The 16,732-nt window shown below is 43.2% G+C and overlaps 2 protein-coding genes and 1 long non-coding RNA gene across 3 annotated transcripts in view; 2 read left to right on the forward strand and 1 right to left on the reverse strand.

Annotated features, from left to right (window-relative positions):
* The window catches only part of LOC140419070 (uncharacterized), a 555,344-nt gene that overhangs the window by 101,703 nt on the left and 436,909 nt on the right, over positions 1-16,732 (forward strand). The window lies entirely within an intron of this gene.
* On the reverse strand, positions 851-7,849 carry LOC140419098 (uncharacterized). The gene is made up of 2 exons (XR_011945533.1): positions 6,111-7,849; positions 851-4,511 (listed from the first exon to the last, which is right to left on the reverse strand). It is a non-coding gene; the product is annotated as an uncharacterized lncRNA (long non-coding RNA).
* On the forward strand, positions 8,960-10,227 carry LOC140419083 (uncharacterized). Its single transcript, XM_072502838.1, has one exon. It carries the CDS (start codon positions 9,226-9,228, stop codon positions 9,982-9,984), a length of 759 nt encoding a protein of 252 aa, XP_072358939.1. The 5' UTR covers positions 8,960-9,225; the 3' UTR covers positions 9,985-10,227.

The following is a 16,732-nucleotide window of genomic DNA, read 5'->3' on the forward strand; positions in this document are numbered from 1 at the left end:
TTTACCCTCGGCTTTCTGGCGAGAGCCCCGTGCGCCCCATCCAGCTCCAAGGGCCACGGGAAGGCCCCCGCGCCCATCAACGTCCCCAACATTGTGGCCATGTACGTGCTCGCGTCCGCCCCCTCCACTCCTTCGGGAAGGCCCAGGATCTGCAGATTATGGCTCCGAGACCTACACTCAAGGTCATCCAGCCTCTCCTGCCATCTCTTATGGAGCGCTTCGTGCGCCTCCACCTTCACCGCCAGGCCCAGGATCTCGTCCTCGTTCTCCGCCACCTTCCTCTTCACCTCCTTGATCTCCTTCTCCTGCGCCTTCTGGGTCACCACAATTCTTTCCATGAAGGCCAGCATCTCAGTTTTCAGCTCCATAAAGCAGTTTTTAAGGAGCTCCTGCTATTCTCTGGCCCACTGGGCCCACACCTCCCGATCTTCTCCGGCCGCCATTTTGTCCTTCTCGACCTTCTTCCCCGGGTTCGCGCGTCTGCTGGCTCCGCTCCTGGTTCTCTCCATGCACCGCCGAGGAGAGCCTCTCCCACGTCCGTTCCTGCGCCGGTCCCTCCCGTCAAGTACCGCCGCCGCTCCTTTTAGCGGCCCGAAAAACCTATCCCGGCGGGAGCTGCCGTTCGTGCGACCTAGCAGGTCATGGCCGCTACCGGAACCTGCTTATGTGTGAATGATATTCATGTGTGTCTGTTTCAAGTGTTGATGTTTTTCTGTCAAAATTGCAATCGCTGAGCAAACAGCTTACAAAACCTGGAGTCATGTTTTTTCTGGCCAGAGGCATGCTTCCAGGATATTTGTGATCAACATGTGGGAATATTAATCCAGATACAAATTCACACATGTAAGAGTGAGATAATTTTAGTTTATTATGATTTATTGGAATTTGGGATATCTAAAATGATTATGGCAAATCCTGTGTTGGATAGATTATGTGTTAAAACTTCTTGTCGGGTTCAAAAAATAATTATTCCTGATGCAAGAAGAATGACAGAAAAAATTCTGAGATCGAGAGAAATAAAAAGTGTGTACAATAGAGAATATTAAAGAAAAGGGGTCCCATGTTTCTTACTCGGTCAAAACAAAGAGAGGCGGTGACGTAATGGTGTCCAGTTGAAAATTTTTACCCCACCCTTTTTTCAAAGAAGCAGAGAATTAATCCATGCCTGTTAACAGCTGAAGATGTATTTATATTTTTACACGAATTGGGAATTACAAATTTTAAGTTTGAATTGTCAGATATGTTCCGATTAATTAACCCATTTTGCCCCAAGCAGAATGGATCTTTTGTGTTTTACTTTCCAGGTAACTGCAAGTGGAACAAGATTTGCAGCAGCTTCAGGAATTTGCGAATTTATTTGATAGAATCATTGCATCGTAGAATCACAATAGTGCGGAAAGAGGCCATTTGCCTATCAGTCTGCACTGACCCTCTGTGGGAGCGCCCTCCCCAGGCCCCCTCTATCCCCATATACCTACCTAACCTACACATCCTTGGATCGTGACCAACACACCTACCCTGCACGTGTTTGGGCTGTGGGAGGAAACCTACACAGGCACAGGGAAAAAGTGCAAGCTCCCCACGGCTAGAGTGGAGCCCGGGTCCATAAGACCATAAGACATAGGAGCGGAAGTAAGGCCATTCGGCCCATCGAGTCCACTCCACCATTCAATCATGGCTGATTTCAACTCCATTTACCCGCTCTCTCCATAGCCCTTAAATTCTTGATTTCTCGAGGAATTATCAACTTCTGTCTTAAAGACACTCAACGTCCCGGCCTCCACCGCCCTCTGTGGCAATGAATTCCACAGACCCACCACTCTCTGGCACTGTGAGGTGGAAGTGTTAAACACCGTGCCGCCCCCTTTGTAAGACTTTCAATTTTGCAGCAATAGTCGGCCTGATTTAAAATCCAGTCAAAGGGTGGGTGGGCATTCAGTGAGAAGTTGTAACACAGAATTGATGGAGAAGCGCGAGGTTGCATTCACCAGTCTTAGACAAGTCTGAGCAACAGCGTCAGCATTAGGTTTGCCAGATTTTACTTGCTCCCTTCCACATACATGGCCATAATAATGGGAATTATTACTTTGCCGTACCAACCCAACAATATGGAGATTCTAAATGATCTGAAGTCTGTTACTCCAACAGGCAATCAGCAGTTGCTGCTGGATAGAGGATATTCTGAACATGGGAAGATTGAAAATGATCTCAGATGCTAGAAGGGCTCCAGGGGAGTGTCTATTACTCAAATGGGCGGCTTACAGTAGTTCAGGACAAGAGGGACAACCAAGTGGGATATATGAACATTGAGGCAGATTGGAGTTGAGGGAGTAAGTAGGGTTGGGGAAGAACGATTAGAGGAGGCCAATGTGACGACGGGATACGGCAGAGTGAATGAAGAGCCAAGAACAGGATGGGCGATAGGTGAACAAGGCGGGATGAAATTAAAAATGAAATCTATTTGATGGGTAACAAAAACAACGATGATGTAAAAAAAAACATCCAGTTTAGCTGGTGTCCATGGACATAAGGACAAAGCCTATTTTGAAGAAGAGATCCTACAACTTCAGACAAAGAAGAGATGAACTGGACATTAATACAAATCTGAAAGCCAACAACATTGTTGTTCGAATTTGAAACACTTCTGTGATGTGAAAAGACAATGTAATTGAGCAAGTTACTGTAAAACAAATGGGTAATTTAAGACAAAGAACAAACAATCACAATGTTACTGTCTGGAACCAAATGGAAATGTTGATTTCTGTTATAAACATGAAGATATATCATTGGACTGCTAGATAACTCCAGGGCTCATGGTTGGGGTAGGATTAAGTAATTGCGGGTAGACGAATGAGACAGGAAATCAAACCAGGAAATGGGAATTGGAATATTGGGTGCAATTCAATGGAATATTTCAATCTGGCCTTAATATGAAGGGGAAAGTTCAGAGGAGGCTAATACATTGATAAATTTTCTCTTGGTAATGCTTGTGTCCTTGTCTATGCTTTTATTTAAGAGAACAAAAATTTGATACTCTGGCCACCACCCAAGGCATCTGGATCATACGTGGAGAGATAAGCAACAACTTTGAGATCTTTTGATAAGATCACAAAAGGTTCAAGAATGTGTGGTTATGACATTGGGGGCACTGCGTACGTGTGCAGATGAGTTACGTGTGAAGAAACTAATAGGCAGGCTTGCCATTATGCATTGAAGAGCAGGCCCCATGCAGGCACACTACTTGACATGGCCGGAAATGGTAAATGGGGCCAACAGAGAGAAACACCATCATTAAGTGATCAAGGCACTGACACACATTCCATAGAGAAACTGACTTAAAATAATTGGGATAGAATCAAACACACTGTTACCTGTCGAAACGAGCACAATTGAAGTGACAGGGCAAATTATTTGGATAAGAACAAGTAAGGGGCTGCTAGCAAGTAAACCCGATGAGGAATATCCATAAGGTGGATACAGACAATTTGGAGAGCTGGAGAATATTTTAAGTCCATGCATGATGTTATTTTGAATGATATTTGAGTGAGATGATTTGCAAATGGAGAGTGTCCGAGAGAAAGGGGTATCAATCCAATTATTCAGAGATCACATTCAAGTTACAATAGATTGTGGAATAAGATGGAATTTATCACAAGTTATGAAAAGAAAAAAATCAGATTAGAAAAGAAAAACAAAGTGAATTTTCTCCCTGCACAGATTACCCCACTCAAGGGCTAAAGAAAGAAGTGACCAAGAACAATAATGAGATAAGGGGTGGAATAGTAAGATCTCACCCTGTGACAACTGGAACCATATTATACATCACTCACAAGTTGAAATTACATTTATTTTAGTTTAGTTAACACATAATCTGTGTATGGCAACTCAACATGATTTTATAGTCAATTTTAGATCAAAAGCTTATCCCATGACCCGGTCTTAGCATCACGCTCAAAATTGACAAGGAAGAAAGAACATATGGCCTTAAGACAGTGATGTGAGACGTCAAGGAGGAACAATTACTGATGCAAACTATCAGATCAAAGAAGTAAACGTGCCATTACTGCACGACAAGTTTTTCGCTTTGTTTTTTTAAAAAATGGTGCTGCAAAGACAGCCAAAAAGTTAATAAACTGGCAGTCATCATAGAAAAGGTAGCAAATGACACCTCAACAGCCCTGTTCAGGATTTCCTCTGAAATGCGAGCTATCCGACCTGTGGCCTTGCAAATTCGTATAGCTCTGGATTATATTCTCACCAAGAAAGGTGGACATGTGCCCTGATCGGATCGGAATGTTGTACTTACATTCCAGATCACTTCAAAGAGATCATTAATTTGGCAAAATACATTAAAAGTGAGGTTGAAAATCTCAAAAAACCCGAGTCCAGCACTCTTCGAGTTGGGATGTGGAGTGGTTGGGATTCTTAGGAGTTTCAGGGGTACAAAGCCTGGTTATGTTCTTTGTAGGTTTTTTTGCGATATATCTTGTATTTGTGATAATCAAATGTATCTGTAAAAGAATGTCAAAAACGCTGAGTCAGAAATGAAGGGTGCTTACTATTAATTTCTCATCAAATACTGCAAATGTGTTCATTTTTATGGCACTTGTTTCTTTGCTTTACTTTGTACTATTGTAATTGGTCTATTCGATTTTTATTTTGAATAATCAAAAGGGGAGAAATGATAGATTACAGATTTATTGATTCACTGATTTATTTAGTTGGAACCTTTAAGAATTGATGCAGTATAATTTTTTAATTCAGTACTTAGACAGAAAATGGAATGTCCAAAAAGCCAAATCCCGAGTCGCCACACTCCGGTGCCTGTTCGGGTACACGGAGGGAGAATTCAGAATGTCCAATTCAACTAACAGCACGCCTTTTGGGACTTGTGGGAGGAAACCGGAGCACCCAGAGGAAACCCACTTAGACATGGGGCGAACATGCAGACTTCGCACAGACAGTGACCCAAGCCGGGAATTGCACCTGGTTACTGCCGCAGTGAAGCAACATTGCTAACCACTGTGCTACCATGCCGCCCTGAAACATGGGTTCAGATAAAAATATGAGAATTGCTGTACAAAGCTCACATTCTTTCAAGAAAATGTGCATAAAAGCCTTTGTAACGTAGAGACCATTGTTCCACAATACATTTAGTAATAAGAAAGTATTGTAGTCTTAGCAACAGGAGAAGAATGTACAAGAGTCTTAGAAACAAGCAAGGTTAATGCAGAACACCTTATCTTTGTAGAATTGGTACACGTGACGGGCACATATAGACATTTAATTAAGTTGATAGACATTAATGAATCTTAAGTACTGACCAATGCCCGGATAACAAATCATGTTCTGTGACAGATAGTTGTTTGAATAAATCAGAGAGCCTCACTCAGCTGAGAATTAGAACCAATGAGTGTAAATAAGGGGTTCGACCATTGATAAGAATTTCTTTAAAAATAAGGATTCATGATTAAAGTTTTTGTTCTGAAGCTATGCTCTTAATAAATTCTGAACCATCTATTGATTTTTGAATGTTTTCGTTAAACTCTCTTTATGTTTTGCTGTATTATTTGATCTGAGTTTTGATTTATTTTTATTTAAGAGAATCAAGGTGAATAATTAGCAATAAAGTTGTATTTTTTGGACACCTCCAATTCTTATTTTGAAGATAAATAAAAGATTGTAACATGGCAAGTTTGATCAAAGTATTCAAAGTGAATTGAATTTCTATCTGAAAAGAAAGAATATGCAAGGTTACGGGGATAAGGCAAGGGAGTGGGGCTAGGTAGAATGTTCTTTCAGAGAGTCAGCACAGACTCGATGAGTCGAATGGGCTCCCCTTGAACTGTAACGATTCTGTAGTTCTGTCAGCACAGGTCCTCCCTCATCAGCACTGGAATTGAAACTCCGATCATGACATTAACACCAGAACCACAATGGAATTTCAGAAAACTGGGAAATCCTCCGAAAGGCAACTGACACCAACATCAGGTGAATTTCACCAACCAGCCAAAGTCTTCAACAGATTGATAGGATTGATGAAAGCTCGGAGTTTAATCTGGGAGACGGTGAACCAGAAGAAAACAGAAACCAACCTGACTTGGACTTACATCGGCATGAATTCATTGTTGCCGGGTGATAATCCTGTAACTCGTTAGCTCATACCATTGTGAGAGCACCTTCACCACTCCGATTGCAGCAATTGACTAAACATCACCATCAAGGGAAACTGCTGATTGTCAGTCGATTGTTTCAATTCTTTCATGGGATGTGATCATTTGTTGTCCATCCCTAATTGTCCTTCCAAAGTTGGGGGTGAGCTTCCTTCATTAATCGCTGCAATCTAAGTATTGTTGGTGTACCTATAGTGCTGCTAGGAAAGGAATTCAGCCCAGAGACAGTGAAGGCACAACAAAATACCCCCAAGTCAGAATGGTGTGTGGCTTGGAAGGGTAATTGCCGGTTGTAATGTTCCCGTGCTCCTGCTGTCCATATTCTTGTAAGTTAGGGGGTTTGGAAGGTGCTTTCAGAAGAGGCTTGGTGAGTTGCTGGTTATGCTAGCGATGCCCATTTCCCAATAATAAATTTTCAAAATACTGTAGACATAAAAAGTCTCAACAGAAATAGATTTGCTGACTTTAAACACAGCCTTTAATCGGTCTGTGTTTTTAGACTCAGTTCTCAGAGCAACATCTGTAACAAAACAAAATAAAACACGATCAACATCTTGGGGCTGCCATTGACCAGAACCTGAATTGGACTAGCCATATAAATAGCATAGCTACAAAAGCAGGTTAGAAGCTACGAATTATGTGGCAAGTAACTGTCCAACATCTACAAGACACGAGTCAGGAGTGTAATGGAATACTCTCCACTTGCCTGTGTGAGTACAGCTCCAACAACACTCAAGAAGCTTGACACTATCCAGAACAAAGCAGTCCATTTGCTTGGCACCTAATCCACAAACATCTACTCCCTCCAGCACAATGGCAGCAGTGTGTACCATCTACAAGATGCATTGCAGAAATTCACCAAGGCTTCTTATGCAGCACTTTCCAAACCCACATCCACAAAGGATAACGGCAACAGACCCAACAAAATCCCCTCTCCTGGAAATTCCTCTCCAAGCCACTCACCATCCTAAATTGGAAATATATCGCTGTTCCTTCACTGTCGCTGAGTCAAAATCCTGGAACTCTCTCCCTAATAGCACTACGGCTGTACCTACACCATATGAACTGCAGCAGTTCACCAAGGCAGCTCGCCACCACCTGCTCAAGGTCAATTATGGATGGGCAATAAATACTGGCCTAGCCAACGACGCCAACATCAAATGAATGAAATTTTAAAAAGCAGAAACACTGCAGATGTTGGAATATCAAAATATAAAGAGCAAATGTTGGACATACTAATCAGATTAGACTGCATCTTTGGAGAGAAATGAACAGAAACGAGGCCTTCTGTGCTCAGTGGACACCAAAGGGCTTGGACTGCTTTATCGACCCCAGTCAGTTTTCACGTTTTGATTTGATGTTTTAAGTTTCTGTTCCTCTTTGTTCTTTTTGGGCTATGCTCCGTTTGTTCTTTGTAGGAACGGCCCCCTTTAATTTATCCCTAAATTAATTTAGTTCTTCTATTTAGTTGATTGGGCCCTAAAATAAAACAGCAATATTATAGGTTCAGGTCTGATCTGCTGTCAGCCTCCAATAAAACAGCTGATGAATGGTAGCCACAGTCCCCACAATCCTCCGCGGCCCAGTAACCGCTCTATCCAATTTGCTCATTGCCCAATCGCTGAGTGCGCATGCTCCAGGGCCAGCCAGCCGCGAGGCATTCTGGGTGATCCTATTGTTCCAAGTCGGAAGGAACCGGGAAACTGGCGCAGATGGGCTGCAGTAAACTGGTAAAGATATGGAACCCCAGTGGGATCGATGGAGCCAGCTCTGGACGGGGAGAGTTTCTCAATCCCGAGTGAATGCCGCAGGCCGAAATAAGACCCTGCGGTACCGAGTTTGTGGCTTCGGGTCCGGTGCCTCTAATCAGGTCCGGGTGAACGGCCGCCATCTTGGTTCAGCGAGGAGAAGAGCGCATGCGCTGGCGTCAGGGTGACGTAAGAGAATGAGCAGGACTTTCAGGGGTCTCTTTTCCAACTGGGTCCTAATGCCCGGGCGAGTCCTAATGGCGACAGGTTTTTAAGAGCTTAAATCGATAATTGGCAGCACGGTAAGCACAGTGGTTAGCACTGCTGTCTCACATGTTCGAATCCGAGCTTGGATGGCTGTCTTTGTGAAGTTTTCACTTTCTCCCGTGTCTGCTTGGGTTTCTTCCCACAGTCCAAAGATGTGCAGGTTTGGTGGGGTTGTGCAGATAGGGTGGGGGAGTGGGCCGAGAGAAGGAGCTCTTTCAGAGGGTCGGGGCAGACTCGATGGGCCGAATGGCCTGCACGGTGGAGATGCTAATGTGGAGGTTACAGCCCCAGTATCGTTACCGGAAGAGGCTGCTCCTAAATGCTTTGTGATACGTTAACTCCACATTCCTAGCTTTGCTGCTCAGAGGGGACTGTGCTAGTCGGAGCAGAGGGTCTGCTCCTGGATCTGTTGAAAACAGCAATTTGTAAATCCAGATGGGTGAGCTCTATGGGGGAGAATGTAGGGCTTCCTCTGACTGCTGGCCTCTCTTCCGTGGTCTTTTCCATGTTTAGGTAGCCCTGGAACGGAAACATGAGGTGTCCACCAGTACACTTGATACCTTCCACAGCTGTTGGTACCTCAGGGTGCAGAGTGCTTCTGAGACACGGAAAACAACATTCTGGTTTAGTGAAAAAGTTTTCCATGTTTTTGTTGTGATTTTGCCTTCTTTTACTTTCATTGGGCAACATATTTGGGGAAATTAGAATTATTTGTTCTGAATTTCTATCCTGGGCAGACAGTGATACTGACACAGTCAACTCCTTTTACAGGGGATTGGAAGGAGAGGATTTGACACATTCATCATGAGTTAGCCTTTGAATGTGGGAAAGGATCTGAAACATCAGTGTGACTGGAAAAGCACCGAGACCCACACAACACACACCCGAGTGAGAGAGTTCCAGTGAACTGACAGTGGAGAGAGCTTCAACTATTACACAGCCTGAAAAAAACATCACATCATTCACAGTGAGGAGACACTGTACAATTATTCTCTGTGTCCACAAGGCTTTAACTGATTACCCAATCTAGTGGCACCATGGTGAAACAGTGGAAATGTGTAGACTGTGGGAAGCGTTTCAGATCCCCATCACAGCTGGAAATTCATAAACGCAGTCACACTGGAGAGAAGTTATTCACCTGCTCCACCTGTGGAAAGGAATTCACGCAGTCATTCTGCCTAATGACACACCAGCGAATTCACACCGGAGAGAAACCCTACGATTGCTCTCATTGTGGGAAGAGCTTCCGGTCTTTATCCAACCTCACTGAGCATCTACGGGTTCACACTGGAGAGAGACCATTCCACTGCTCTGAATGCGGGCAGAGATTCACTTGTTCTTCCCACCTCACTCTACACAAACGTGTCCACACTGGTGAGAGGCCGTTCGTCTGCTCAGTGTGTGGGAAGGGATTTATTAAATCGGCGACCCTTCTTGAACACCAGCGTGTTCACACTGACGAGAAAGCATTCACCTGCATGGAGTGTGAGAAGAGTTTCAGTCGTGCAATTAGTCTTCGGGATCACCAGCGAATTCACACAGGGGAGAAACCCTTTACCTGCGCTGAATGTGGGAAGGGATTTGCTTTGAAATCGCAGCTTCGGTCACATAAACTTGTTCACACTGATGAGAGACCATTTCAATGTTCTGACTGTGAAAAGAGCTTTAAAAGCAGAAGAGATTTGACGATTCACCAGCGAATCCATTCCGGGGAGAAGCCGTTCACCTGCCCCGTGTGTGGCAGAGGATTCACTCGGACATCCGGTTGTCTCAGACACCAGAGAGTTCACATGTGATTACAGGGATTGGATTTCTACACCCAGGAATGAACCATGTTATTCTGACAGTTCAGATTTATTTCCTTTGATGTTAAACTCCAGCCCAGTTAATGGAATTAATAGAATGGACCTGAATTGTCTTTGATTTGTCTAAGATAAGAGGAGACTGATTGATGTCCTCTTGCCGACTATTCCATTGTTGGGTCTTTTTTCCTTTGTTAATGGAAGATTTGTATTTATAAAGCGCCTTTCACAACTTCAGGCTGTCCCAAAGTGCTTTACAGACAATGACGTTCTTTTGAAGTGTAGTCACTGTCGTAATGTAAGAACAAAGAAAAATTACAGCACAGGAACAGGCCCTTCGGCCCTCCAAGCCTGCGCCGATCTAGATCCTCTATCTAAAACTGTCGCCTATTTTCTAAGGATCTGTATCCCTCTACTCACTGCCCATCTTAAATGACGCTATCGTAGCCACCTCTACCACCTCTGCCGGCAATGCGTTCCAGGCACCCACCACCCTCTGCGTAAAGAACTTTCCATGCATATCTCCCTTAAACCTTTCCCCTCTCACCTTGAACTCGTGACCCCTAGTAATTGAGTCCCCCCTCTGGGGGGAAAAAGCTTCTTGCTATCCACCCTGTCTATACCTCTCATGATTTTGTAGACCTCAACGAGGTCCCCCCGCAACCTCCGTCTTTCTAATGAAAATAATCCTAATCTACTCAACCTCTCTTCACAGCTAGCGCCCTCCATACCAAGCAACATCCTGGTGAACCTCCTCTGCACCTTCTCCAAAGCATCCACATCCTTTTGGTAATGTGGCGATCAGAACTGTACGCAGTATTCCAAATGTGCCCGAACCAAAGTCTTGTACTGTAACATGACCTGCCAACTTTTGTACTCCATACCCCTTCCGATGAAGGAAAGCATGCCGTGTGCCTTCTTGACCACTCTATCGACCTGCGCAGCCACATTCCAGGTACAATGGACCTGAATAGCCAGATCTCTCTGTACATCAATTTTCCCCAGGGCTTTTTCATTTACCGTATAGTTCGCTCTTGAATTGGATCTTCCAAAATGCATCACCTCGCATTTGCTCGGATTGACCTCCCATCTGCCTTTTCTCCGCCCAACTCTCCAATCTATCTATATTCTGCTGTATTCTCTGACAGTCCCCTTCACTATCTGCTACTCCACCAATCTTAGTGTCATCTGCAAACTTGCTAATCAGACCACCTATACCTTCCTCCAGATCATTTATGTATATCACAAACAACAGTGGTCCCAGCACGGATCCCTGTGGAACACCACTGAGCACAGTTCTCCATTTTCAGAAACTCCCTTCCACTACTACTCTGTCTCCTGTTGCCCAGCCAGTTCTTTATCCATCTAGCTAGTACCCCATGAGACTTCACTTTCTCCATCAGCCTACCATGGGGAACCTTATCAAATGCCTTACTGAAGTCCATGTATATGACATCTACAGCCCTTCCCTCATCAATCAACTTTGTCACTTCCTCAAAGAATTCTATTAAGTTGGTAAGACATGACCTTCCCTGCACAAAACCATGTTGCCTATCACTGATAAGCCCATTTTCTTCCAAATGGGAATAGATCCTATCCCTCAGTATCTCCTCCAACAGCTTCCCTACCACTGACGTCAGGCTCACCGATCTATAATTACCTGGATTATCCCTGCTACCCTTCTTAAACAAGGGGACAACATTAGCAAATCTCCAGTCCTCCGGTACCTCACCTGTGTTCGAGGATGCTGCAAAGATATCTGTTATGGCCCCAGTTATTTCCCCTCTCACTTCCCTCAGTAACCTGGGATATATCCCATCCGGACCTGTGGACTTGTCCACCTTTAATGCCTCTAGGAATACCCAACACATCCTCCTTATGCCGACTTGACCTAGAGTAATCAAACATCTATCCCTAACCTCAACATCCGCCATGTCCCTCCCCTCGGTGAATATCGATGCAAAGCACTCGTTAAGAATCTCACCCATTTTCTCTGACTCCACACATAACTTTCCTCCTTTGTCCTTTGAATGGGCCAACCCTTTCTCTCGTTACGCTCTTGCTCCTTATATATGAATAAAAGGCTTTGGGATTTTCCTGTACGAAATGCAGCAGCCAGATTGTGCACAACAGGCTCCAACAAACACAAATAAGATGCTGGAAATACTCAGCAGGTCAGGCAGCATCTGTAAAGCAAGAAAGTGAGTTCAAAACCGAACTATGATTATGACCAGATTATCTGCTCAGTGCTCATCACCGAGGGCTTTATATTGAGCAGTCAACCCGAGAGAACTTCCTCCTTTGAAATATCATCAGCAGAACTTTTACGTCCAGCTGCAAGAGCAGATGGGGTGAAATTGGAAGGTTTCCTCTGAAAGACATTGCAGTATTCCCTCAGTACAGTGCTGTATTCCCTCAGTACAGTGCTGTATTCCCTCAGTACAGTGCTGTATTCCCTCAGTACAGTGCTGTATTCCCTCAGTACAGTGCTGTATTCCCTCAGTACAGTGCTGTATTCCCTCTGTACAGTGCTGTATTCCCTCAGTACATTGCTGTATTCCCTCAGTACATTGCTGTATTCCCTCAGTACATTGCTGTATTCCCTCAGTACAGTGCTGTATTCCCTCAGTACAGTGCTGTATTCCCTCAGTACAGTGCTGTATTCCCTCAGTACTGTGCTGTATTCCCTCAGTACAGTGCTGTATTCCCTCAGTACAGTGCTGTATTCCCTCAGTACTGTGCTGTATTCCCTCAGTACTGTGCTGTATTCCCTCAGTACAGTGCTGTATTCCCTCAGTACAGCATCGGAATACCAGCTGGATTTTATGGTCATGTTTCTGGAGGTGAAGTTGAACCCACATCATCCTCACTCAGAGATGGGAATGTCACCACTGAACAATAACACCTCGTCATTAACTCGAGATTATTTCCGTTCTCACATATTTGGTTGTTCTCCTGAAAACATTAACCCATTGGGCTCTCGGACAAAGCCAAATGGATTTGACAGGCGATGCTGGTTTCCAGGGTTTGTGCTGATGCTACAGCAAGAGATCAAGAAGGTTTTTATTTCTGAATTCAAGAACTGGCATCAAGTATCATAACATGGTGACAATTTGAACTCAAGGCTTTGCCTTTCAAAGACTTTGGCCTTAACCATTCAGGCCATTTGCTACTTTCTGAGAGAAAGAGCTTGAGATGGAACTTGCCTCCAAACCAATTGCCAGGACTTCTGATTCTGATGTAAAAATACCATTTAAAACCAGAGTCTGCATAATTGTTGCCAAAATTGATAAAGTAAAATTATAGCTTTCCTATTTCAAACTTCGAAAGGGAGATTTACCTGAAGCTGAGGGGGATTATCAAATATTCAGAACAAAACCTGATGACAAACGGTCTGGGTGGTTCCCGGGAATCGGAAAAGAAAGTTTCATTTGGGGAAATAAATTGAAGATTAAGAAAACCCGTCAGCCCCACAATACTGCAAATTGAATTTGAACTAATTTTGAAAATAAAAAACATATAAACTGTTGATACCTGGAATCAAATTGGAATGTCTGCTTCCTGTTTTAAAGATAGTAGGAGTATTGGATAGTAACGTTTCTCTAAGCCTCATGAATGAGATATCTAATGGGATATGTAAAATTGTATAAGAGGAAGTGATTGAGCACAGGAATAAAGTTAAGGAAAAATAACCCCACTGAATGGGAATTGGAATACCTCACTGTGGGTGTAGTTCAGTGGAATATATCGATGTGGTATTGATGTACATTTTAATGAAAGGAAAGTGTAGATGAGACTAATAAATTGATGGCTCTCGGAGATGTTGTATCCTCGTGGATGAACTTTCAAAGAGAATTGCATTTGATAAACTGGCCACTGCCTAAGACATTGAAGCATTCAGGGGGAGATGAGCAAAGATCTTTACAGACACATATAAGTGGGACTGGGCAGTAAGTTTCAGTAGAAATGATACATTTTCAGGTGAGCTACATTTTATATTTACTGAAGTAAGCTAATAAGATCAAGGAAGCCATTGTGAAACTTAACATTTAAATGAAAAGGGCATTTTGTATTCAGCAATTGATCGATTGTATTAATCAATGATGTGTATTAATTATTCACTAGTCAGAAACAAATTATTAATTAAGTAGTGTGCCTCAGTTGATTTTAATTGATGATTTAATAATCTGTTAGTGGTTGTGTTAAAAGACTTGGTTGTACCTAAAACTGTGTAAGCCTGTTTTAAATTCTATATTACAGCTTCTGTGAGAAGGAATGTATGATCTGACATGGTGGTTAGCAACGAGTCTTCATACCCTTGGTAACCTTATTTGGTGATGGGAGGGATACATTAAACATTCCCATTGTATCCCGATCTGCGACATTTACCCAAATGGTTGAAACCCAATCAAACCGATTCAGGTATGAAATTGACCAACCATTGAGTTCTAATCAGTTTATTCAAACTGAGGGAGGATCTACTTAGGTACTTAAAACCCGAGGAGAAGGTCTGTTGCCAGCCAAGTACTGGAATCTCCAAAGGAAGATTCCCGTCAGAATTGTTGTCTAAGAAGGGGTACAAGAGGGATTATGTTTTTACAGCCTGATCAACCAAGAGAAATGGTAAAAGTCTGTTTTGTGTTAATAAGTTTCCCGTTTTCCTTCTGTGTCGATCAGTTTACCCTTTTCCTTCTGTATCGATCAGTTTACCCTTTTCCTTCTGTGTTGATCAGTTTACTCTTTTCCTTCTGTGTCGATCAGTTTCCCCTTTTCCTTTTGTATCGATCAGTTTACCCTTTTCCTTCTGTGTCGATCAGTTTACCCTTTTCCTTCTGTGTCGATCAGTTTACCCTTTTCCTTCTGTATCGATCAGTTTACCCTTTTCCTTCTGTATCGATCAGTTTACCCTTTTCCTTCTGTATCGATCAGTTTACCCTTTTCCTTCTGTATCGATCAGTTTATTCTTTTCCTTCTGTGTCGATCAGTTTACCCTTGTCCTTCTGTCTCGATCAGTTTACCCTTTTCCTTCTGTATCGATCAGTTTCCCCTTTTCCTTCTGTGTCGATCAGTTTACCCTTTTCCTTCTGTATCGATCAGTTTACCCTTTTCCTTCTGTATCGATCAGTTTACCCTTTTCCTTCTGTATCGATCAGTTTACCCTTTTCCTTCTGTATCGATCAGTTTACCCTTTTCCTTCTGTATCGATCAGTTTACCCTTTTCCTTCTGTGTCGATCAGTTTACCCTTTTCCTTCTGTGTCGATCAGTTTACCCTTTTCCTTCTGTATCGATCAGTTTACCCTTTTCCTTCTGTATCGATCAGTTTACCCTTTTCCTTCTGTATCGATCAGTTTATTCTTTTCCTTCTGTGTCGATCAGTTTACCCTTTTCCTTCTGTGTCGATCAGTTTACCCTTTTCCTTCTGTATCGATCAGTTTATCCTTTTCCTTCTGTGTCGATCAGTTTGCCCTTTTCCTTCTGTGTCGATCAGTTTACCCTTTTCCTTCTGTGTCGATCAGTTTACCCTTTTCCTTCTGTATCGATCAGTTTACTCTTTTCCTTCTGTATTGCTGTGTATCTTTATTTTAAATCAATTTATTTCAATTTACCATCTGAAATTCCTGTCCTTCCTAATCGTTAAGTCTTGTTCAAACTAAAACAATTGAGTGAACTATTTACAAACACTGGTGGATTGGTTGATTGCAATGAGACTTAAATAATTCTATGTTTTAATATGAGATCACCTGAAAGTCTATGAATTGTCTGCATTGAATGGAGCCCTTGTAGCCTCATGTGAGGATATCGGTGTGAGTGTGCAGATGTGATTTGTCACATGTAAAATGACTAATTCAGAAATGCTTTGTGAAATTCACTGAAGAATGAATCCCAGACATGCTCAAATAGTGTCTGAGGCCAAACTAGTTTCAGCTGATGCTTCGTCAATGACCGTACTCCCATGATAAGGTCAGAAGTGGGGATGCTCGCTGATGACTGCACAATTGCGACTCCTCAGTTACTGAAGCGTCCATGGCCAAATGCAGCGAGATAATATCTAGGTTTATACAGACAAGTGGTAAGTTGCATTTGTGTCACACAAATGCCAAACTATGATCATCTCCAACAAGAAAGGATCTAACCATTGCCCCTTGACATTAAATAGCATTACCATCATTGAATCCCTCGCTGTCAACATCCTAGGGGTTACCATTGACCAGAAACCAAACTGGACTAGCCATAAATGGTGGCTACAAGAGCAGACCAAAGGCGAGAATCCTGCGGTGAGTAACTCACCTCCTGACTCCCTAAAGCCTGTGCACCATCTGCAAGACACATCAGGAATGTAATGGAATACTCCCCACTTGTCTGGATGGGTGCAGATCCAACAACACTCGAAGGACAAAGTAACCCACTTGATTGGCAACCTATCCACAAACATTCACTCCCTTCACCACGTATGAAAAATGGCAGCTGTGTGTACCGTCTCCAAGATGCACTGCAGTAACTCACCAAGGCTCCTTAGGCAGCAGCTTCCAAACTCAGGATCACTGCCATCTAGAAGCAGAATGGCAGCAGATACCTGGGAACGCCACCACCTGGAAGTTCCCCTCCAAATCACTAACCATTCCTTTTTGGAAATATATATATTTGAAAATATATATTACTGTCACTGGGTCAAAATCCTGGAACTCCCTCCATAACAGCACAGTGGGCATACCCACACCTAAGGGACTGCAGCAGATGAAG

The sequence above is a fragment of the Scyliorhinus torazame genome, chromosome 5 (assembly GCF_047496885.1).
Source record: "Scyliorhinus torazame isolate Kashiwa2021f chromosome 5, sScyTor2.1, whole genome shotgun sequence".
Classification (NCBI taxonomy): Eukaryota; Metazoa; Chordata; class Chondrichthyes; order Carcharhiniformes; family Scyliorhinidae; genus Scyliorhinus; species Scyliorhinus torazame.

Bases quoted from the DNA above. Each gene is read 5' to 3' on its own strand.
- LOC140419083 (XM_072502838.1), top strand. From the start codon at position 9,226: ATGGTGAAACAGTGGAAATGTGTAGACTGTGGGAAGCGTTTCAGATCC.